Source organism: Podarcis filfolensis, assembly GCF_964270895.1.
Source record: "Podarcis filfolensis genome assembly, chromosome: 4".
Classification (NCBI taxonomy): Eukaryota; Metazoa; Chordata; class Lepidosauria; order Squamata; family Lacertidae; genus Podarcis; species Podarcis filfolensis.
This window is the reverse complement of record NC_139607.1, coordinates 7,011,482-7,035,313: the sequence shown is the minus strand read 5'-3', so window position 1 is coordinate 7,035,313 and position 23,832 is coordinate 7,011,482. Positions and strand designations below refer to the sequence as shown.

Below are 23,832 nucleotides of genomic sequence, written 5' to 3'. Positions count from 1 at the left end.
GAACGAATAAAAAGGTATGGTGCTGAAAGGAGAATCATTTAGTGTTACCATCACATTCTGTGCTTCACTTTTTTCCGGGGACTAAAGCACGTATTAGGATCAAAGCATGTATATCAACCATCACTTCATTTTCACCTAACATGTGCAGAACTTCCAGTCACTTGTCATGTAGCTGCATCGCATGGACAGGAGGGCCCTGAAAACAATATTGGTGGTTCTTCCCCTGAAAAAGTAGTCTGAAACTTCTGGGTTGGCATGAGGGAAGGGGATTCTTGTGCCTTTCACAGTTGCATGACAAGCATAAGTTCAATGAGTTAAGCCTTTACTAGCATTTACGGGAAAAAGTTTAACCATGACTGTAACACTCTAATTATGTGCTATGCCATCCCCATAGCAGCCATGCTGCTGGTGGTTTTTGTTTTTTGCCATTAGTAGTTTTGTGGTTTTGTTATTTTAATGCAAGATGTTTTAACTGTGACATTTTTGTAAGCCTTCCTAGGACCACCTGGTGAAGGGGGGCTGTAAGTACAGATAATAAACAAATGTTAATGGTGTCCTGAGTGAAGTAGTAGTTATAATTTCTGTTCTGAATCTGTGCCATTTAACTTCAGTGCATAACCCACAAGTTTTTAAATTATACAAAGGAGAGAGAAAATCTATTTAATCTCTGCAGCAACCATTACTCTATAAATATCCTCCTCTTATTTGACTTATTTTCTTAATTAACTTCATGTATATATGTCTTAACGCACAGTTCAAGTGAGCATAATAAATCATTCACTCAAATCCGCAATTGGTACAATGAATGTTAATACAACCATTTATTGCAATGAATAATTGCTGTGTTCCAGAAATCTATGCAGAGGTTATGCCTTCAGCTTCACGTATCTCTGGAACTTCTCTCCCATGCATCAGGTCCTCTTGGAAATGGGGGCAGAAAACTAAGGAGCAGACCAGGGAAGAAGTGAATTGTCTTGTGTGCGAGAGAGAGTATTTGTCCCCCAAAAGCACAATATTTACTAACTTCCCAATATACAAGCAGCAGAATTAAAATTAGAATTTCTATTGATGTTCAGCCTGAAGTGAGATTCAGCAGAAGTACGAGGCTCGTTCTCATCTGATGAATGTTGTGAAAAGTGCAAAGAGCCTTGATAAGGCTGCAAAGTGCAAGGACTGTGGAATGCCTTCCCTTCCAAGGTGTGCCTGACCAAGTCAGCCTATACAGCATTTAATTGTACTACATGGTATACATATGCCCCCCATGGGGAAATACACGAGTCACGTGACAAGACAATAGCAAATGCTAAACTCTTGATGCAATCTCACATTTCTGCCGCTATGCATGCTATGTTTGTCAGTCTCTACATGGGTAAGTAAATGCTAGGAGTTTTTTTTTTAAATTAAATTATTTTTAAAATATATACATTGTTTTTCAGCCAAAGTGACATGCAATCATAAAAGACAAAATATAATCCAAAACAATAAGGAATCAACAGCTTGCTATGCAGAAGAGAGCACAATCAGCTACAAGATCAGGCAGCAAAACCCATAATCTGGTATTAAAAGCCTGCTGAAACAAGATGGCATTCACATTTTTCTACTCGTTAAGAATTAAATGGTTAGTGGAGAATCAGAAGAGAAAGAGTTCTAGAGCAAGGGTAAGGAATATTTTTTAGCATGAGAACTGTTGTGCCTTTGGGGGCAATTTCTTAAAAAAAAAAATTGGAGGGGCACATGCCATTGGTTGGCAGGGACAGATACAAAATTGCGCAGAGCAATGAATGTTATCATTTTTCTGGTAGGCTAGCATCTTCATAGTCACACTTACTTCCTTGTCCTTTATCTAGGTGAGCAAGAAGCTTTATCAGACTTCCAGGCACAAATCAGTCAGGCAAAGCAGTTTGGTTCAAGAGGGTGCATCTTGCCCATGGGCAAGATAAAGAAGCCCTGGGCCTGAGGTTCCCCATCTGTGTTTTAGAGCTTAGACACCACAACCAAAAAGGCCCTGTGCCACATCCACACCAGCCATACTTCATATGTTGGTGAAATGCAGAGCCTCTCTAAAATGGTCACAGTAGACTGCAAGCTACTCTCCCAGTTTCAGCCCAACCTGCCGTAGGTTGGACAACTCTGCAAGGTTGTTGTAAATCACCTAGCCATGGTCCCTTCCAACTTGCAATATCGATGTAGCGAACTGCATTTGCTTTGAAGTGTGCATTAGCAATGTTATTTTTTAAAAAAGGATTTCAATTAAATAAGAATGACTTTATGTCGGATTCTCAGTTTCTTTAGAAGTAAATTAACACACACTCATAAAAATTGTGTTGCAAGCCATTTCTCATAGTTAACAGTGTACAATATGCATGTATAGGGTTGCAACCTTCCATTTGTATTTCTTCAGCTCTATCTCACCTACTCCTTGACATTTTTTGTTAGGGCAAATATTCCTGCAGGAAATGTCTCGCTTTTTCTTGCTAAATGAAATGGCCCTCTGCTAACACAGCTTTGATGGTTCTGCATGGACTTTCTGGTCCCCCTTTAAAATATTTTAAGAACATTTACAAACAAGGGTGGTGGTGGTGAGTTCTTTAAAGAGCAGAGCTTCAGTTATGGTTCCTGGAGGTGTTATTATCCAGGTAGCAGACTATGATAGAGTTGATGTGGTACTGCAGCAAAAGAGGTAAAATGAGCCCATGGTTATATTTTTGAAATATGACTTTGGAAATTTGGAGTTTCTTCCTAGCTTCTGTGTGATCATAAGCAAGCTACAAATGACCTAGTTTAAAGAATCTTCAACTAGTTGTGGGTGCTCAGTGCATTTGAAAATTTCATTCCCTGCCATCTTCTTTTATAGCAGACAGGCAGTTTCTAAGCCTTTGTCTTCGCAAACCTGCGTACAGAAAAGAACTGGATGTTATTCTCAAAACAATCGTTATTTTTGCCACCACTGTGAAATTCAAGAGAAACTTCACCAATTTACAGTTTTATTCATCTTATTTTCCTTTTATGGGCATTCTGGAAACACATGAATGGCCAACATGTGGTGGTAGCACTAAATAACATGATGTTTATAGGCAAACCTTACGTTGGTGATAAACTCCTACGGATTTAGCATGAAATCGCCAGAAAAGTGTCATCTTCATACAAAAGTGTAAAAGTACAAATAACAAAAAAATGACAACAGAGGACAACAGTCGCCCAATATAAGAGATGAAAAGACGAAGTGATTATTTAAGCTTAAACATATGCTTGGGCACAGTGGGCTCATCCACACTTCTGCTTGTCCCTAGAAAGCATGGGACTAAGCTGTTTTCTGCTTAACACATGCTTTCTAGACATGCCCCATTCACTTCCCCAGGAAAACCCACCCTTTAGTGTTAGGTTGGAGCCAATGTTAAGCTGGAGAAAATATGAATTGCTGTTGGCTCCAACTGGGGCAAAGCAGGGGGACAAGAGGAAGTGTGGATATTCCCAGAGCTTTAAAGCTTGGACCTGAGCTTAGAAACGTGGCACAACATCAGATCAGAATTCTAAACCAGGTAGGAAGCCTTGACAAGTAGAGAAGACTCCATGCATCAGACATTATTCCTCCAGCTTAGGAAGAGGGTCAGGGGACAGTCCTAACTCTCTTGTCTCTGCTTCCCTTCACCACATAATTCCCCCTATCCCCATTAATCACTGGAAAACAAGGAAGGGATTTATCTTACCCCATTATTGCCCTTTGGTTCTTCCAACACCTGCTTTACCAGAAAGTATATCATTGTAACTGGAGCAGAAAACATTAATACGATTTATTCGTGTATTAATTGTTGAGTTAGTCACAAATTTTTGATCAGGGCTGTCCACTATGAAAGGTTTTTCGGTTGTTGCTGCTGTTGCTGCTGTTAAGTTATGCATGCGTGTGTCCCCACCCCTTCCTCCAAGCATATAAATTTTGTTCTTTTGGCCAGTCAAGAACATTTTCTCACAATCATGAATGCAGATTAGCATTACCTCAACATACTTCATCATGCATTTTGAATATGTGCTAGTGATTAGAGACTCAAAATGCATGTGGCGCCTCAGGCATCTGCTGAAGGGGAGGGAAGGAGAAGAGGCAACTGCAAAGCCACCAGCTCAGAAGTGAGGGCGATAAAACAGTTGAGCACCCAAGGAAAGGCAATCATTCTGCCATAACTATTGTACCTACGTCAAAAGCATTTACTATATATACCCTATAACAGCTGCAACAATGTTATCAACAAAGACCAAACAACCTGAAAACTAGATTTAACTCGTGGGATGGTGGCACAGGAGGCAAGTGCCCAACCAGAGGAGCAACTCAGGAGCCCATCTGAGGATGTGAATGTTAATTTGAAATATATTGGTTATATCTCTTTCATCAAATTAAAATAGCACTCACACCCACAGTCCCTCACCAGAAATGCAATCTTGCCCTTCTGTGCTCATACATACAGTTTTCTGACGTTTCCACTGAAAATTCAAGCAAGGGATTTCAGCGTTTGGCATGCTTACTGAGTACCTGGAACCATTTTGTTGTGTACAGCAATCAGTCATCATCACTCAAGGTGTTCAGATATTGGGCTAATATAAGTCACTAGACTTGTGCATTGTGGCTATAGAGTACAGGACAATTTTCGTTGTGGCAATAGCAACTGAGTTTTCCATGATTAAAGACTGTGGAAGGATTGCCTAATTCAGTAGCTCCAGTCACACACTGTCTCTCTCAGCAAAGCTTCCTGTTCATGAAGATAGCAATGCAAAATGCTCCCCCAAACCCTTCTTCACCCAGGCTTTAGTGTTGATGAATTCTGCCACCCCTTCTGCCACCAAATGCCACTTTGTCAAGAGCTAGTGCAGCATCGTTACAGGAGAGCAACCCTGTCCTCTAATAAACCAGGCAGAGAGGGGTGCTTGCACTACAGCTGGCCCTGGACTTAGTTCTGATTACTCTCTAAAACTATTATTGTTAAGTGGCTAAATGTCTAATAAAGATCAGCAGAAGGATTGAGAAGAGGACCACTTCCTCCTCCTTAGGCAGAGTTTTAGCCTCTTCTATAAATTGTTTTAAAAACAACAACACAAAACCCCTAATAACAAAATACAACATTCTTACATTCTTAGAACAACTTTCTAATAAGATTGTATCATTACGATGCCAGTATCTCCAAAATGTAATTCACACATTTTGTTATTTCTGCACTATCTGGTTCATTAAGAGCTGCATGCGATTGATAGACACTGACTTTTTTCATTCAGTTCAGTAACCCACAACATTTAGTCAACCATGCCTGAAATGAGATAAAACATTTGTTTCAATCTTTTAACACTCCCCATACTTCGAACAACAAAACATAATGAGTATTGGTTCCAAAATTTAGCCGTAAGTTAACGAAAATTAAATAAAACACCACTTTTACTGAGGAATAAATAATCCTCTGACTTTTCTTATCCCATCTAAATTGGGTGATCATTTTCTACAAACTTCTCAAAATTATATATTGCATTATGTTAGGATTAATGTAGGTCAAAGGGAAAATACATTTAAATGCCCATGATCTAGCACATTACAAATATTATCACATTCTGGAAACACAGAGATTATCTGCCGGACGCTTTGGATGCAGTAAAATGAATCCCATTTTGGACTACAGGTAGGACAAGTCAAATGTAAAAAATGAGATGAGTGGCACTCCTTTTACACATTCTATGAAAACATGGGCCTGCAAGTAGGTCTGTGTGTAATGTCCCATTTCCTTACCTCTTTAAAAACATGGTTTCCAAATGTGCAGAGAGAATCCTATACACACACAGTTTATGTCTTGCTGGTGTTCTGTCCTTAGAAACAACATGGTAGAACTGCCAGAGTGCTCCCATTCACCTCTTGTCCATTTAGCCTATGCACTTTGAATACGGAAAGAAGGCTAAAGATCCCACCATGTTGGGATGCTTCTGGGGAGACGGGGACATCAAGCAGGCCCCCAGCCACCAGCCGGACGAACTCCGGTCTCCCTTGGAGCAGCATCAATCAGCGACTCATAGTTTCAGAAGCCTTCAGAAACTTGAGCACGCTCTATCAGCAGAGTGAATAAATCTTCACAATGGAAGTGGCGGACAGAGAAATGTGTAAGCATTATTTACAGGCGTTTATTCAGCATAGCTCAGCAACAAAGGAAAAAACATGTCTGCTTCCCTTTGTGTCCAAGCACACAGCAGTATAGCAAAAGCAATATACAAACGGAAGTTCCCAGCAGACTGTGCTGGAAGTAAACAGGCATGTGACACACAACAGTCACGCCTGTTCCTTTTAAGGTGGAATGGAACTATATCCTAACACACCTCTCTTCCTAGAGTTGTCCATCACAGATAGGACAAAATTCCTCATGAAGCCCAAGTTCTTGACAATATAGTGGGCAGCTAGTTGTTGGTATTTCACTCCTCCCATTGCAAGGATCATCTGATCCCATTGTTTACTTTCTGTTCCGTGAGAAAGGAAGCCTGTGTGACCTCCATCTCTGGTACTATTGTATTTTTCCTTTCTGCTCTGTCTTGCGACGAGACAGGATGTCCATATGAGAGCTGCTCCTCTCATACATGTTTGTTATGTTCTTTAATCTGTAATTAGTAGAAATAAAGTAGGTATGCCCAGATACCTCCTCAACTCTGTCTGCGTGGTTTTACTGTGCTAAGACCATGAGTTCACACGAGAGCACCTGTGAGCCCCAGAACACCAGGACCCCTTCCTGGGAATGCTGCGTAGCTGTTCGAGTTGCCAGAGGAGGCCATGGGGCCTGCAAGAGTGTTCCATTACTGGTATCACATGATTTTCATCAGGAAGGTGTCACCATGTCCGGGTGACCTCATTGCTTTGTGACAGAGCCTTTGTTAGTCCTCTGACTCACAAATGGGAGCTTGTTTCCCATTGCAGGTTTTCTCACTGGCAGTGAGGGGATGCAACATCCCTGCAGCCTTTAGGCCTACAGCCAGGGATGGAAGCTAGACTGCGGTGGCCTTCACCTTATTTCTGTATCCACAGAGGAATTGCCAGGGGCAGCATTGTTATCTTTGGTTGGGTGTAGAAAACAAACTCAGTCAACTGACAATGGAATGAGGGGTTTTTCTTTACATTTGCACTTGAAACAATAGCAACAGGATGCTGAAAGTCATGGCGCAACAAACAAGCAGAATGGAGAGAGTTCTACGGGGCTCCAAACCAGCAGAGGGCCTGGACTTTTAGCTTTCTTTTCTTTTAAAAAGTAAATTATAAGATGTGGACCAAGGAGCTTCTAGGGGTCCAGCGCATTTTCCTGCTAAATGCTGTGTGCAGGAGGAAGCCAGCCCATCCCTATTCAAGAAAGCCAGTAGTGGAGGCAATGGTCACTGTCTCTCTGGGGCCCAGATCCTTTCTCCATTCCTCTGTATAAATTTACCCCAATGAATTAAGATTTTCAAAATTTTATATTATTCCCTGAGAAGTAGAAATTACCATACTGGTCAAGATTTCTTTTATTTTAAAAGGGTGAGACCATGATGGAGGAGGCGTGTGGTTTGAGGAGGAAACAAGGGGCCCACAGATACCCAGGCCAAAGGACCCCCAGAAAACTGGAGCCAACCCTGGTTTCTTTCCAACACAGTGCTGGGTGTGTATGCAAGGGGCCCAATTCATGTTCTACACCAGTATTGCAAGGTATACATCTAAACCCACAAGCATGTCCACTGTGCACGTAAATCCTACATATACAAGTGAGAGTTATGGAGCCTTTTGTAAGGAGTCAGGATGTGTGTACATTAAAAAGACACACATACATTTAACCTTTATGCTTAATAAAGAACTTGTCTTACCACGAAGTAGAAAAAGCAAGCCATGGATCTGAGATCTGTGTCTTCTGTGAGAGTTAAGCTCTCCCTTCAAAACCCCATGATGGCAAGGTAGCAGAGTCTCTCAACCGCTCTTTTTGTCTGTGGTTCAGAGACATGTAGGGCTGATCCTTGAGAGAGTTTAGCAAAGAGGTGTCCCATTGGAGCTGTGTGATAACTAGTCATTAAAAACCTAGGGTCTAAGCTTAAAATAAAGAGTACAATGCCTTGGTTTAAGGAAGACAACGACTTTATCTCTGTAATTCCTGACTTACCTTAAAAGAGCTCTTACTTGTCTGTTTGGAGTTGGTTCCTGCTTACAGGAGGCTGAGAAATAGTAAACAGATTTTCCTTGCAAATACAAGGATTAGTGCTCTGATTTTTCCTGCAACTATTAGGGTCAGGATGTTCGCTGATCTTTCCAGGTCACGCTGGAGATAGGTACTTGTACCAGGATCACAAATAGTTCGTAAGGGGTATATTTTATATTAATTTCATGCCAGCTGTTACAGTGCCATGATCCATAGATATAAACCATGTGAATTGTCCAGATTAGCATCCATCATTATAACAGGCCCGGGAAATCCTGTTGGTATCCCTGCCTGTCAGTACTTCAGTTAATAAGCTTCCTAGATGCTTGATGTACTGTTGGCCTATTTTCAGTAGAACATTTCTAAAGATGAGTACATGTCAAGATGGTGTTGAAGGGCTGCTTGAATTCTGAAAGAATTGTACAACAAGCAAACAAATCAAAGATCAACTTCATCAGAAGCAACCTCTGATCATAAAACAATCACCTATGAAATAGGCATGGGCTTCAGTAAAGGACAAGTGTTATAGGATGGGAGAGAGAGGGTGGGGTGGTGAAGCTTATGTAAGTAAGAGTATGCATGGGGTTTTTGTGTCAGTATCACTGGGTAGGTTCTCTTTCTATTCACTTGTTATGTTTCGCAATACTGCATATAACACCAATGTCTCACAACAAATGTAACTGATCTGTAGAAAACACAACTTGAAGAAAGAGCATGTGCTTTTGTAAACAAGGAAAATCTCTCTCTCTCTGTGTGTGTAAATATATATTTGTATATATATGAATGGAGGGCTCTTTAATCTGATACTTTAGGTACTTATCATATTCGGTTCTCTGTTTCTTTGTTGAAACTATTCCTGAAAAATTCAGGCTACCTTCAAAGATAATGGGAAAGTTCTCCATGGGTTTTTATATGGATTGTTGTAGCCAGTGACGTTTGATTCCCCCAACCACCCCAATAATCACAAAACAGAGAGGGGGATTCCTTTGCTGCCTTCCTCAATGGCAACATTTTATGAACTTGAATCCTCAGAGTGACTTTAGAAAATGTATTGCCTTATCACCAGTAAATAAACCAATACTAAATTCTGAAGCAAAAACAAAAGAAAAAGTTTCATATAAAATAATATGGGATATAGGCTTCCCATAACTGTTGTTTCACGTAATGTTTCGTGAAAAGTTTTAGAATTATTAGCATATTTTCTATTTGTTATTGTATATGGAAAACCTGATGTAAGATGGTGTGCATTTAACTCCCGCTAAGCTAAACAGAATTCATCATGCGAAAGGCTGGGCTGGATGAATCCCAAGCCAGAATTAAGATTGCCAGAAGAAATATCAACAACCTCAGATGACACCTGCAGATGACACAACCTTGATGGCAGAAAGTGAGGAGGAATTAAAGAACTTTTTAATGAGGGTGAAAGAGAAGAGCGCAAAATATGGTCTGAAGCTCAACATCAAAAAAACTAAGATCATGGCCACTGGTCCCATCACCTCCTGGCAAACAGAAGGGGAAGAAATGGAGGCAGTGAGAGGTTTTACTTTCTTGGACTCCATGATCACTGCAGATGGTGACAACAGTCACGAAATTAAAAGACGCCTGCTTCTTGGGAGAAAAGTGATGACAAACCTAGACAGCATCTTAAAAAGCAGAGACATCACCTTCCCGACAAAGGTCTGTATAGTTAAAGCTATGGTTTTCCCAGTAGTGATGTATGGAAGTGAGAGCTGGACCATAAAGAAGGCTGATCGCCGAAGAATTGATACTTTTGAATTATGGTGCTGGAGGAGACTCTTGAGAGTCCCATGGATTGCAAGAAGATCAAACCTATCCATTCTGAAGGAAATCAGGCCTGAGTGCTCACTGGAAGGACAGATCCTGAAGCTGATGCTGCAATACTTTGGCCACCTCATGAGAAGAGAAGACTCCCTGGAAAAGACTCTGATGTTGGGAAAGATTGAGGGCACAAGGAGAAGGGGACGACAGAGGATGAGATGGTTTGACAGTGTTCTTGAAGCTACCAGCATGAGTTTGACCAAACTGCGGGAGGCAGTGGAAGACAGGAGTGCCTGGCGTGCTCTGGTCCAGGGGGTCACAAAGAGTCGGACATGACTAAACAACTAAACAACAACATAATGCTCTGTCTGCAATCGTCATCTGAGGCCCTTGTTTTTGTGCCCTCTCCATAGGAGGCCTGGAAGCTGGCAGTAGGAGAAAGACCTTTACACTGATGTCTCCCCACTTATGGAATTCTCTCTCCATCTTTGTGTAGTTTTAGGCACCAAGAAAAAAAGGGCATTGATTTGATGTCCTTTCAAGTAGCTATTGCCTCTTTTTGTAGAGCAGGATCTGCTAATTCTGTCTTTTATTTGTATTGATTTTTAAAGGTTTTTATTGGTGGTTTATTGTAATTGGTTTTAATGATTCTATCATGTTTGTAAGTTGCTTTGAGTCATTTCTGCAACTAAACCAACCAATAAATATAATGCTAATATTATTATTTTATATTGATATAATAAGAAATAGTGTTCTTTAAAAAAAATGAACTGGTTGCAGTATAGTAGGGTAGATAGAGAATTAGATGGGACAAAGTATTATACCACAACTTTTTGTGTTCCTATGATGTTAATGCTGGTGGTATCTCCATAGCATGTGTGCACAAAATGACATTTATATTTAAATGTTTTATTTTTCTGACTTTTGTAGATTTCATTGAAGGTGGTTGATATAGCCAAAGGCAGAGAGCAGTTCCATCTTTCATGGATTCAGCTCACATCCAGGCTTTTAAGCGGTTTACGGGTCTACTTTAGTGTTCTCCTAATCTCTAATTGATTTTCCTGAATGCTTTGCATTGTTATGCTTGTTCTGATTAATTAACTTCCCAACCTTTTCAATGTAATCATGATGATCTCATTAAAAAGGCCTATCTAGTCTCTTTCTCTGTGGTGGTCTATTTTCCTCAAAAGTTTACACTGAAAGCGAATGCTGGTTATGAGTATACCAACACATGCCGTTCATGACTTTGCGCTAAAACAAGGTTCACATTGGTAGCCCATAGTAGGACATAAGATATCCAGAAGGAAGGTAATCATAGCAGCTGATATTGGAAGAACTGCTGTGAAACATCTGTTTCGGACACAGGTATGTTATAATACAGACCTAGCTTCCATTCCCTGTCTGTATGTCTATCTGCCCCCCTACCCTTTCCAGATTTCTCCTTTTCCTTAACTTCAAATGAGGTGCTAGAAACCAGTGGCAGAGGAAGGGGTGGGGTGGGGGGCCCACCTTGGGAGCCATCTCTGAGGGGGTGACAAGAAGGCATCCCGTGGGAGGCTTGCCCGCCAGCCCTGGGCATGGCAGCGTGAGCCGCCATTGCACTGCCACAGCTGCATGCAGAGGATCCTGCCATCGTCTGTACGGCGCTCGAGCAGCGCCGTCAGCAAACCACATAGTGTGCAGAGCCACTATGTACGGCGCATGTGCATGTGCCATATGTAGCAGCACCATGCATCTGCCGTACGTACGGTGCACGCACATGCGCCACCGGGCGGTTTGCCCTGCCTCCCACACCCTGCACCAGGTGCCGGTTAGCCTTCTTTCACCCCTGCTAGCAACAGAAAGAAGAAAAACATTCCTTCTCCTTCTTCCCTGCAGCTTTGTCCCATTCCACATGAGATGGAACCACTGGTTCCATCTACTGGTTTCTTAGAGTATGAACATGCCCTTAAACTGCAGCAGCAGGAATGTACAGGAATGTTGTTTCCACGTCACCAAACCTCAGTCTACATTATTTTGAGCTGAGAACATATGCCTACAATTCCATTTTGTGTCCAGTTGAAGTGCTGCAGCAGTGGAAAGTGGCCAGTCTTCCTTCAGGACAGAGCTAAATACAAGTAGGGCTCATGCTTCACATCAAAATGCAAAAAGCAAACATTCCAGGCGAGGAGCCTTACCAATATAGATGCATGTTCCACGTAGCAAAGTCTGAAGATTTTAAATGTGTAGGAGACTCGGGGTATATATCCTGTCCCTTCCATGTTGGCCGGCAAGGTCTGAAGGTGGCTTGCTAGCATGAACACACTTAAAAGACTCATGATTGAGAAGACCAATCATGCAGGGTTCCCAATTCCAGGAAGGCTTACAGCATGTTTAGGCAGAATTTGCAAAATCCCCCAGAGTTCAAGAATCCATCAGATTTCCTAAGAACTTCAGAAATTGACCGTTTTATTTGAACGCTCATGCCTGAGGGTTGAGGAGAGGGTATGGGACAACTGGTGCTGAAAGACGGGAGCTCACTAGGAAATAGTATTTCCACATCCACTCTCCAGCCTTTAGGAAATCAAGCCCTGGGGCAATTTGAGAAAGTGTAACGTGTCTCATTCACTTTCTGGATAACAATTTGAGAGAGCACCATAGGCGTCCTAGAGCAGGGATGTCCAACCAGTAGATTGTGATCTACTGGTAGATCCCTAGCTGATCCCAGCAGATCGCGGGATCATTATCATGTACAAAAAGTTACAGGGAAAAAGCAAAAAACTCTGTGCAATCCTCCCCCCAAAAGCTCAATAACTCTGGGCACTCCACCCACCCCACCCACGCTTCTCCTCCCTCCAATGACAATGGGTAGATCACTGCCAGGTTTTTTTATACTGGGAAGTAGATCACAGTCTCTTGGGAGTTGGTTATGTGTGTCCTAGAGGTTATGAGGTCCTGAGATAGTCCAGTAAGGGAAGCCTCAGTGTAAAGGTTGAAGTCTCCTAGCACCTCCCCCCTGGAGTTTTCCAACACATTGCTTGCATCTACGGTGCACTTCTGCTGCCTTGGAGTGGGGCTGCACTTTTAGCCCCGCTCCTCGATGTCAGATCTTCACATTGCCTTTTTCTTTGAAGAGAGACCCCAACACATGAGATCCTGGTGTTCTGTGCAGGTGTCCTGACTCTACATGGCAGCAAGAGATCAGGTGTTTAGGTTCCTCTTCAAGCAACTGCCGTTTCACAGCAAACTAGTATGTGTTTTTTTGAGAAAGGAGACACAAAGTCCAGGACAGGACTAAAAGCACTGCCTCACTATAAATAAACACAATTGTACCCTGCACATAAGTAGCATATGAGTAATGTGTGTCTCCTCATTAGCTGAAAGTTCTCATCTCTGAAAAACAGCTTAAAATTATCTTTCTGTAAGACATATTTTTTTCTGAATCATCAGAGATCCTCCCAGCTCATAGCAGGTGTCTTCAGTTATGACATATTCCACCTTTTTCAGTTCTGCTAAAAAATATTTTAAAATCTTATCATTTAATCATTCAATATAAATCCAATGGTTAATTCACAACTGTCTTTTATATAAAGAAATAAACCTTTAGAGGCTGAGTAGGTAAGAATAAGTTCAAAGTTTCCTAAATCTTAGTAATACACGATCATGGAAAACCATTCTTCCTTTAGGCCACATGGCTTTGTGAGAGTAAATGCATCATTCTAAATGCATTGCATACAGAGAACGTATTGATATCTCTAAGAAAAGGGCTTGCCTGTTTCTTTTCTGAATGTCACTCAGCAGCTTTAAGTGCCCACAGAGAAAGGGAACCCAGCAGTTCTAACTAATCAAATACTTATGCTCACCTGTAATAAGAAAGTCATTTTCTATGAGTTTTTGGACCACACAGTGGTGATCTTCTTTTGAATAAAAGAGAGACTGAATTTGGAATGTGGGAGATTAAAATACAGAGTTCTGATTCCTTAAAAACACAACTGGGGTGAGAGCTGATTGAAGTGCCATGGAAGCAGAGAAGAGTTTTGAAAACAAAACCGTCTTAACAGGCAGATAGATGCCTGTTAAGATGCTTTTCTTGATATTGAAAACCTTGAATTTTGCTACCTGGAATCACTGTAAATATAGTTGAGATAACATTGGAAAGTGCTTTCTTATTTATCTTCTGAAATGTGTCAGATAACTTTGTTTAAGAAATAAAACAATCTGAAGATGTCCACTGCATACTGATTTTGAAGTGACTAGGAACATCAAACATTTACTATTGGCAGGTGTGGTGCTGACATAATAAAAGCTCCGCTGATCAAACTAAAGGCCCATTTAGCCCAGCATCCTGTATCTCACAGTGGCAACCCAGATGCCCATAGGAAGCCCCTAATAGCCTCCCCTGCTGTTGTTATGCAGTAACTGGTATGTAGAGGCGTGGGGCCTCTTATTCTGTAGGAAGTTAGTACAAAACCCTCATGAACAGTAGTCAACTGCTTTTATTGCCATGTGTTTCTATATAAATTCATCTAAGTTGGTGGTCCGCACCACATCTTGCAGCAGCAAATTTCATCATTTAACTATGCATTGTCATTGCTAGCTGAAAAGAAGGAAAGGAATTAGCTAGAAGTCTTTACAGACACCTGATTGTGCCCTGTGGGGTTTTCTTTTTTTAGAATTTCTGAATTTAGATGCTTTTGTTAGCAATGACAGTGGTAAACGCCACAGTTTCTGGGTTGGAAACCTGACTGACACAAATGGTATCTCTCTCTCTCTCTCTCTCTCTCTCTCTCTCTCTCTCTCTCACACACACACACACACACACACACACACACACACAGATACACACTGCATGTGGAGAGAATTTCCTCAAAATCCATGTTTATTTACATGGATCGCACAGAAGTCTAGCAATAACTTGTATTCCATTTCCACTGTCTGTCTTTCTGTTCCATTCTGGAGAGCTCATCTGCAAATGAGGCGGGTGGGAAGGGGAATCTTACTTTATATATACTGCCAATTTCCAATTTAAAAGCTCCTGCAGCAGTCTTTAGGGCAGCTGCATCCCTGCTTTGGCACCCTTCTCCTCCATTATTCAAAGCATGAGAATGGCAGACAAAAAGAATGAGAAATATATATAAAAAAACCCTCTCTCAAATCTACTCCTCATGCACACTGTCTCTCCCTACTTGAAAGAAAAGGAAAGCATTGTTTTAAGGGATTGGGTGCTGGCTGTGGGCCTTTGGGAAGGCTTTTGGCTTGAGTGTGAATGTGAACCAGGGAATAATAATAATAATATTAATTTGAGTGGTATACAAAATCTAATAACATGAATAAATACATTTAGGCATGGATAGGCCTAAATGTGATTTCTATAAACCATGGTTTTCAGAGTTGCTTCTACCCATTTCCAAATTATGGCTAAACCAGAAGCTCCACCTACATGTAATATTAGTAGTGACTACGGATGAGGAGAAATTGAATTCAGTTCACATTTAAAAGTGAACCTATCTAATTTGCACTTTCTGAAACAATATGAGAACTGAAATACAGCCATCCTTTTGAAATTTGCACTTCTCCTAATTTTACAATGCAGTTTGTCACCCAACCATGTTTACCAATAATCATAAAAAGGTAAAGGTAAAGGGAACCCTGACCATTAGGTACAGTCGTGACCGACTCTGGGGTTGCGCGCTCATCTCGCTCTATAGGCCAAGGGAGCCGGCGTTTGTCCACAGACAGCTTCCGGGTTATGTGGCCAGCATGACTAAGCCACTTCTGGCGAACCAGAGCAGCACATGAAAACACCGTTTATCTTCCCGCTGGAGCGGTCCCTATTTATCTACTTGCACATGACATGCTTTCAAACTGCTAGGTTGGCAAGAGCTGGGAACGAGCAACGGGAGCTCACTCCGTCACGGGGATTCAAACTGCCAACCTTCTGATCGGCAAGTCCTAGGCTCTGTGGTTTAACCCACAGTGCCACCCGCATCCCAGTAATCATATACTGGGGTAAATTGTGCCTAAAAATGCACATGCTAATCACTGGAAGGACAGATCGTGAAACTGAGGCTCCAGTACTTGGGCCACCTCATGAGAAGAGAAGTCTCCCTGGAAAAGACCCTGATGTTGGGAAAGATTGAGGGCACAAGGAGAAGGGGACGACAGAGGACGAGATGGTTGGACAGTGTTCTTGAAGCTACCAGCATGAGTTTGACCAAACTGCAGGAAGCAGTGGAAGACAGGAGTGCCTGGCATGCTCTGGTCCATGGGGTCACAAAGAGTCGGACATGACTAAACGATTAAACAACAACAAATGAAAATATCATGCAAAAATGAGGGAAAATTGCTTTGCAAAAATGTTTATATTGAGCAGAATTGTACACACAAATGTGTGTATTAGGAGACATTTGCAGTAAATCACTTATAAATTTTCACGAGGACATTATGTTAAAAAAAAATCAGAAAGTGCCGCGGAAATGTGGAGCGCTGAACTTAAAATTGGAAAAAGGAGAAATTGAGATGAACCAAGATTGAGAGATTTGTTCATCTCTACCACTGGCATACCCCGAAATGTAACAAAGCAGTTAAGGTAGCGGGTGCGGATTATGAGCTTGCTCTGGGAATGGACTGGGCACAATCAATTTTTCACAGACAACAGCCATTCCCTATCCTGTGTTTAAGAGATCCATGTACGGTGGCTCTTTGTGGCCTTGGTGCAATTAGAAAAGGAATCTACAAATCTTTATTGACTAGTTTTGCTTGACTGGTATTATATATTTTAATTCCAAAAGTAGGAGTTGATAAGGAACTTTGTTACTAAATTGGACTGATTGATTTTCTGTACTTTTTCTTCCCAAGAATAAGCTCTGTCTCTCTTCAAGCATTAACAATTTTATGAGAAGGAGATTTCAATCTACATATAATTATTATGCAGTTTTCATTTTCTCCCCTTCGTCTCAAATAACTGTGATTTGGGTGAAGAAGAAGAAGAAGAAGAAGAAGAAGAAGAAGAAGAAGAAGAAGAAGAAGAAGAAGAAGTAGTTATCTGTGATTTTGAAAATATGTTTGGGAGTTAATCTTCTTGATGTGTAAAGGAAGAGTTTAAAAATGCTTTTGTGGAAAAATAGTAACAAGTAGGGCAATAGTATATCACCTAAGGTATCAAATTACAAACTTATTCTTTGTGAATCTCTTTGCTTTAAGGTGTGCACAAAATGGGCCTTTTGTATTATATGGATACTAATTATTCCACATTTCAATGGAAATATACTGTTGAATTCCAGCAACTTTTTTTTTTTTTTGCAGACTTTTGGGGTAACAGCTCCTAATAAGTTTTGGGCGGAATAACTTTTTAAAAAGTTTATCTTAAATAAGTGCACATAGCCAATAGCTCATAGTGACCCAACTAAACTAAAACATTTAATTCCCATGAATGTGACATCTCCAGTTCCCCAAATCATGGTTTGAAAGACCGGGGTCATGCTGCAGGCACATACACTTCTTCTGTTACCTGGTTTGAATAACCAGTTGATGGGATCCAGCCATCCTCTTGAGCAAATGGTAGGGCTACTTCCACTTATGCAGAGAACCAGGATCCAACAGTCTTCTCAAGAAGGAAGGGGTCAGGGTGGTGATTTCTGCCAACTCCCCAGTCTTCTTGCAGCCCCCCACTCTTCCTGCACCACATCCAGAGCAGTTTTTAAGGGAGCGCAGGAAACTGCAGAGGAATCAGCAAAGAATGCCACCCAGCACCAGTGGAAGTCAGCTGATCAAAAACTAAGACACACCCCATTGTTTGCTGTTGTTGGTTTTTGTAATTGTTATTTGGTTAAAAGTATCAATGCTAGCTATAACAAAAGGAGAATTCCCTGGTTGCCTAGAGAGAGCCCCAGCAGAGATTTAAAATCGCAAAACATGCAGCAAAGTGTGGAAATATAGGCTGTTAGACCTTTAAAATAACCTCTTCTAAGTTGCTTCCAAAGTTCCACACTTTGTTTGGCATAGAATAAACTGGACTTTTAATATACCAGACATGATAACTGTAAAGCAAACCAAGTTTTACAGAATGTGTTTTATGTTCTAAAAGTAACAAAGTGATTTTTGATGTGTGAAGAGCACTTTTAAAAAAGGATTGCACCCCACCCCCTTTTCCTGAAAATTTCCATATACAGTGGTACCTTGGTTTGCATACGTCTTGGATTACAAACACATCAAACCTGGAAGTGCGTGTCCCGGTTTGCACCCTTTTTTTTGGATCATAACCCATTTTGGGGGGATTACGAACAAATTTTTTTTGGAGGCCCCATTGGCGAAAGCGCGCCTTGGGTTCCAACTTGTTTTGGTTTACAAACGGACCTCCGGAACGGATTATGGTTGTAAACCAAGGTACCAGGAAAAACCCAAAGCCCTTTTTCCTCCCAGCTTCAACATTTCCAGAAATTTTACATCTGTAGGTGAGACATCCATGAGATGAAGCCTTGAAACTATGCCAGATTCTTCTAGTTTTTCTGGACCACTTTCGCAGAGGTTTCCTCAGGTTCTGAATTGAGCAACATCCTGACATTGCCAATGAATTTCTCCTAAATCAAAATATTGAGCTGAATTTATGGGAGGGGAGAGTAAAATAAATTCAGAGGATCTTAGAGGGGAGTAAAAAAAAAGAACTTCAAGCAGATTAAAGAAATGTCTTGCAAGGGTCCTGAACATCGCAACCAGATTGACTCCAAAGCACTCTGTTTGAACCCAAACTTTATGCAATTTGCAGTATGCCTCTTATTCATCTTTCCAGCATTCAAGTTGCATAAGAAGCTGTTTGACATCTTTTAACAGCTTTATCAAATCTCTAGAAACTGAACATTCTAAAATAGAAGGACCTTGAGAAAGTACAGGCAATTGCTCATGTGCAAATTACATCGTCTTGGGTTACATAAACACAAAAGGCACGTATTTGATGCTGCTTTTCATATGTCTAATTTCAAAGGACTTCATTTACTTCTTGTAAAAAACAGAAAGATAAAGCTGCTGTTTATTACCTGCTTTGTACTCTAATACAACGGCCTAGATTTCAAAAGTACATTGAAAATCCAAAGAAATGATTTTTGTATAGCAGTAGCTGCCACACTGGAATGACTAAAAGACAAAAGGTTAACTTTGGCTCTGGGCTAGTTCCTCCCTCCCTTTAGTTTATGTTAAGGTTCTAACTGAAATGTTCATTCCACCCCCCACCCCAGTCTTCATTTCTAGTTTCTGCTTTAGCAATGTAATATCAACACTCTTTGGACTTAGCATCAGTAATGAGAGCAGTAAAAAAAAAACCTCCATGCATATCTTTTGATTCTAATGACACAGATCCAACCAGCCACCATTGTGGTGACATCTGCATTAAATATCATTAAACTGGATAAACTGTTTATCTTTTCTTACAGCTTTGCAAACTGCTATCTGGAAGTTCATGGCTAAAGCAGATTTGCATGTAAAATCACAGAGCACCAGTAAGCTAACTTCTGTAACGCTTACAGAGATGGGGGGGGGGGGGAATTGGCCGGATACTGCGAAATCTTGAAGGAGGGGTGAGCAGGTTCAATCATGATTTTATTTTTTAATTATTATTATTTTAAAAAAAGTTTTCTGGGAGTCTGAATAATGGAATACAAATCTATCATTCCTCTCACCACTAAGGAAGCATTTGATGAACCCTTTGCTAAGCGTGCTAGAGAAAGGGAACCTAGTTTAGCTGTAATTATCTGAAAGTGTCATTAATCTGTGTCATAGAAACAGTGGGACATATTCCTAGTGGGATAGAAATTTAAATGCTAAATTTCTTCCCAGGATCCTATGTTCTATCCACATGAAAGACTTCAGGTGTGAAATTTGTGTGCTTATGAGCATGCGAACACCCATGAAAATGAAAGAAATGATGATATATTTTTTTTGTTATTAAAAAAATCTATTCTGACTTCCCCTTCTTCTTTTCCAATCTATTTTTTTAATTGATTTATCATAAACAAACAAATTACAGAGATGCAGTTACATATAGCCAAGATTTTAAGATAGGTCTATGCAGCCCAAGCATTTTGGTTGTTTTAAGGAGTGAGTCATGGAAGGAGTACTTACATGACTCTCACTATTTATATAATTTAAAAATTGAAATCAGTCCACACCCAAACTTTCTGATTGGGCTTCACCCTAAGCTGCATGTCTTTGTCTGATCATATGTTCCAATAAAGCAATGTTCCATGTAAGCCCTGCTACCTTCTTAGGAACTTTTGATGATTTCCGTTATCTGGCTATTACCAATCTGACTTTCCATTTGAGGAGACACAGATGCAGATACTACCAAGTCCACTCTGGCTGCTTCTCTCCCCGCCATCCCTCCTCAACCTTGCAGGGAGGTGGCAACTGAACTCTAAGTTTGACTTCCTTTAGCTTTTGTGTTTGGTGGGAAGGAGAAGAAGCCCAGAACAGAACAGCTAGGCCTCTCAGCTCCAGCCTAACAAAAAAGGCAAAAGGCAGTCAGAATCTCTTCACGCTGAGAGGGCGCAGATGCTCTATTCATATTTCAAGAACAATTCAGGAATAATAGAGAGATAGGGACATCACAGCTACTTTATCAAGGAGTTTGCAGGGAGTTATGGGCCTAATATAGTCATGCTTGGTGAGTGTTATGGTCCAAGTCCTAGTCAACCGCACTTCAAGCGTCCCTCAGTGCCTCCACAGTTGCTATCACCCATGCTGGCCCTTGAGAGGGAAGGACGTGGAGACAGCAGCTGCAGAACTCAGTGACCAGCAGTTGAGGATTCCCCAACATTTTGAGCACGGTGTCTTGGAGCAAATCATTGGTCCTTTGAGCACCCTTGTCTGAGGCCCGAAAAAGGGTTGAGCCCCCTTGAGGTGAATTGACGCATGCCTATATGAAGCAAAGGTTTATTTGGTTCATTTCATACTTAATTTCCTCTGCTCTGAGTCTCTTCTGTTTTCCCTGCTGTTGAGCTGAGTCACTTCCTGGAAGTTGCTGCCTTCCATCTGCCACTGAGTTATTGGTTGCTTTTTCTAAATCTCTCCCACTAGATATCATCTCTTCACAATGCTGCGGCGCTGCATGAAAATTCAGAAATAGAAATGCCAGTGACTAATGCCTGGTTCACACATGCAAGTTTATCATTTGATGGCCACAACACCATTTGATTAATATCTGGTTCAATATATGAATTTGTCCGGGTTGTAATTCTCTGCTGTATTATGAGTCAAGCAGTATTTCTCTTAGCAATTATTCTCCATAGTATGTACTCTGTGCTGATATAAATGCCCAAACTACACTATTTGCTCGTGGAGCAGACTTCATTTTTTCCGTCTGGAGTTACCACTTCATTTCCTTCCAACTGAATTTGAGGCAGATACAGAGATTCTTCCTCATTTTAAATGACAGAGAAACTTTTGTGGAGATGTTTGATCAAACTAATGAAACTTTGTGGGTGAGGTCCTGCATATCACTGGCCTAAAAATAAATAAAATCAAATCAAGGTGAGTCAGACTGAGCAGAAATGCACCTTGAGGAAATTCAGTGAAAACTGAAGGCTATTAAATGGGAAAAATATCTTAGTAGGGTTTTACATATAATAAATCATGCTAGTGATAAAAGGAGATTGATATTTTTTTTTATGACAGGTGTGACTGGTTTCATTATCAACCTCCATGATAGCTGCTTGTTTGTTAGTCTCATTTTCCCCCCCAATGAGGATTTGCTCAATACATTTGTCGGGGAAAATATTGATTTTTTTTAAAAAAATGTAGAAACATAAACTGTCCTCACGAAATTTTGACAAAGGAAACTGGAAATTTTTATTTTCTCATTTTGCCTACAGTCAATTAAATTATTAGATTCCTATTATCGATTTGATACTCTTTTGCATGATTGTCATGCGCTGAAGGACTAAAGAACCTTATTTGCTTTTAGTCTTATTGGAAAATAGGTCAGGTGTGCAACCTCTGCAAGCCAGCCATGAACTGTAAGCCATTACCTTGATGAAAATATTCATTTCATTTCCCCTCTCTCACAAGAATGAAAAAGAAAGGAATATATCAACTGAACAGCAGAGCTGTGCATATATACTCAGGTGAATAGGTTCAAAGTCATGTGTCATAGAGTCAAACTGCATAACTTGACAGCTATGGAAAGGAGCTAATTAATCACCAGCAGCATCTGTTAAGACAAAATAGACTCTCCTTTTTTAGCCTCTTTGGCAGGTGACTTTACTTCCTGTAGTCCTTTGTAGCATGTATGGCATAATGAAAAGTCTTTCCAAGACTCCAGAGAACAAAAAAGGGGTCCATTTTGATGGATTCGAAATGTGAAGGCTAAGACACAGATCTGGAAGATTTTGGCTGGGAGACAAGTGTTGAAAAAACAACAGAGGCACAATTTCCCAGGTAGAAACAAGGTAAGTTAAATTTTTTCAGCTTCGGTTCTCCTTGTGTAAAATGGAAATAAAGAGCAATTGAGAACTTAGTTGTAAGGATGAAATGTTTTTTGGACCCATGTATGTACTATTCCTGGGACACAGGTGGTGCTGTGGGTTAAACCACAGAGCCTAGGACTTGCCAATCTGAAGATCGGCGGTTTGAATCCCCGCAATGGGGTGAGCTCCCATTGTTCAGTCCCTGTTCCTGCCAACCTAGCAGTTCGAAAGCACATCAAAGTGCAAGTAGATAAATAGGTATCGCTCCGGCGGGAAGGTAAACAGCATTTCCATGTGCTGCTCTGGCTCGCCAGAAGCGGCTTAGTCCTGCTGGCCACATGACCCGGAAGCTGTACGCAGGCTCCCTCGGCCAATAAAGCGAGATGAGCACCGCAACCCCAGAGTCGGTCATGACTGGACCTAATGGTCAGGGGTCCCTTTACCCTTTACCTTTATGTACTATTCACTACAGATGGACAAATTTTTGTTCCTCCCAGCTCTTAAATTTTCCAGGCATCGGTTTCCCACATTCTGATTTTTGTGGGGGTTTTTTCAATAACAAAACTTCCTCATAAAATAATCATCAACGTTGTAGTGCACATTTCCACAATATACACATTTATGTATATATACACTTTTGCCTAACATCCACATTTTTGCAAGCAATGTCCCCTAACATGATGCAATTTTGTATGTGTTATATACACATGGGCACACACACACACACACACACACACTGTACACAACTGTATCACAAAAGCTAAAGAATTGAAAAATTCACTTTGATTCGCTTACCTTTCCAGGAACTGTGCAACCCTAATTTCCCCCACTCCTACTATGTGTTTGTTGCTGTTGTATTTGCTTGTCGTACCCATTTACATTTTGATCTATAATCGTATTCTGAGAAATTTTAATTTGAAGAATTCACAATGTTTGCAGTCTGGATTTTGGACCATGATATCAGATTTAGACATAAAATTGTCTGCTTTTTAAAACTAGCCATTGATTTAATGAATTTGTAAAATTATCGCAAAATGTACGAAACGCTAAATTGCTATCCAACATCAGCTATTAGATTTTTGAGTTAGGGTAATGATTTAGAGTTCATGTGACATTTAAATGAAGAATGAAGGAAACATTTCTAAAATTGGCAAACCCCCTTAAGCACGCATCTATAAAAGGAAAGAAGTAAAGCATCATTAAGAACCAGTTCACAAAAAAGTGTGAAATGAGGCCAAACTGTGGCCATCCTAGAAGGGGAAAATGGCTGCTTCACCATCTTAACCTGGCCAATGCCATTTATCAACTCACAGCTTTCAGCACTTTTCAGTATGATGCTACAAGCTTGTGAATTGTTGTTTCTCATGGAAGCCATTTCTCCAACCACTTTCCAGGAGCACAATTCAAAGCACACATACACAATCCACCTTCAGATTTTCAATTTGCTTCTG

The 23,832-nt window shown here is 40.8% G+C and overlaps 1 protein-coding gene across 1 annotated transcript in view; it reads right to left on the bottom strand.

Moving 5' to 3' along the window:
- Positions 1-2,319: 2,319 nt before the first annotated feature.
- Positions 2,320-23,832, bottom strand: part of LOC310761237 (uncharacterized protein) — a 161,618-nt gene continuing 140,105 nt past the window's right edge. The window contains exons 6-8 of the mRNA XM_083611103.1: positions 17,437-17,643; positions 7,843-8,057; positions 2,320-2,890 (exon numbers count right to left, since the gene is read on the bottom strand). Coding sequence (XP_083467229.1) covers positions 17,493-17,643 — 151 coding nt within the window. The 3' untranslated portion in view covers positions 2,320-2,890; positions 7,843-8,057; positions 17,437-17,492. The remainder of the gene's footprint in view (positions 2,891-7,842; positions 8,058-17,436; positions 17,644-23,832) is intronic.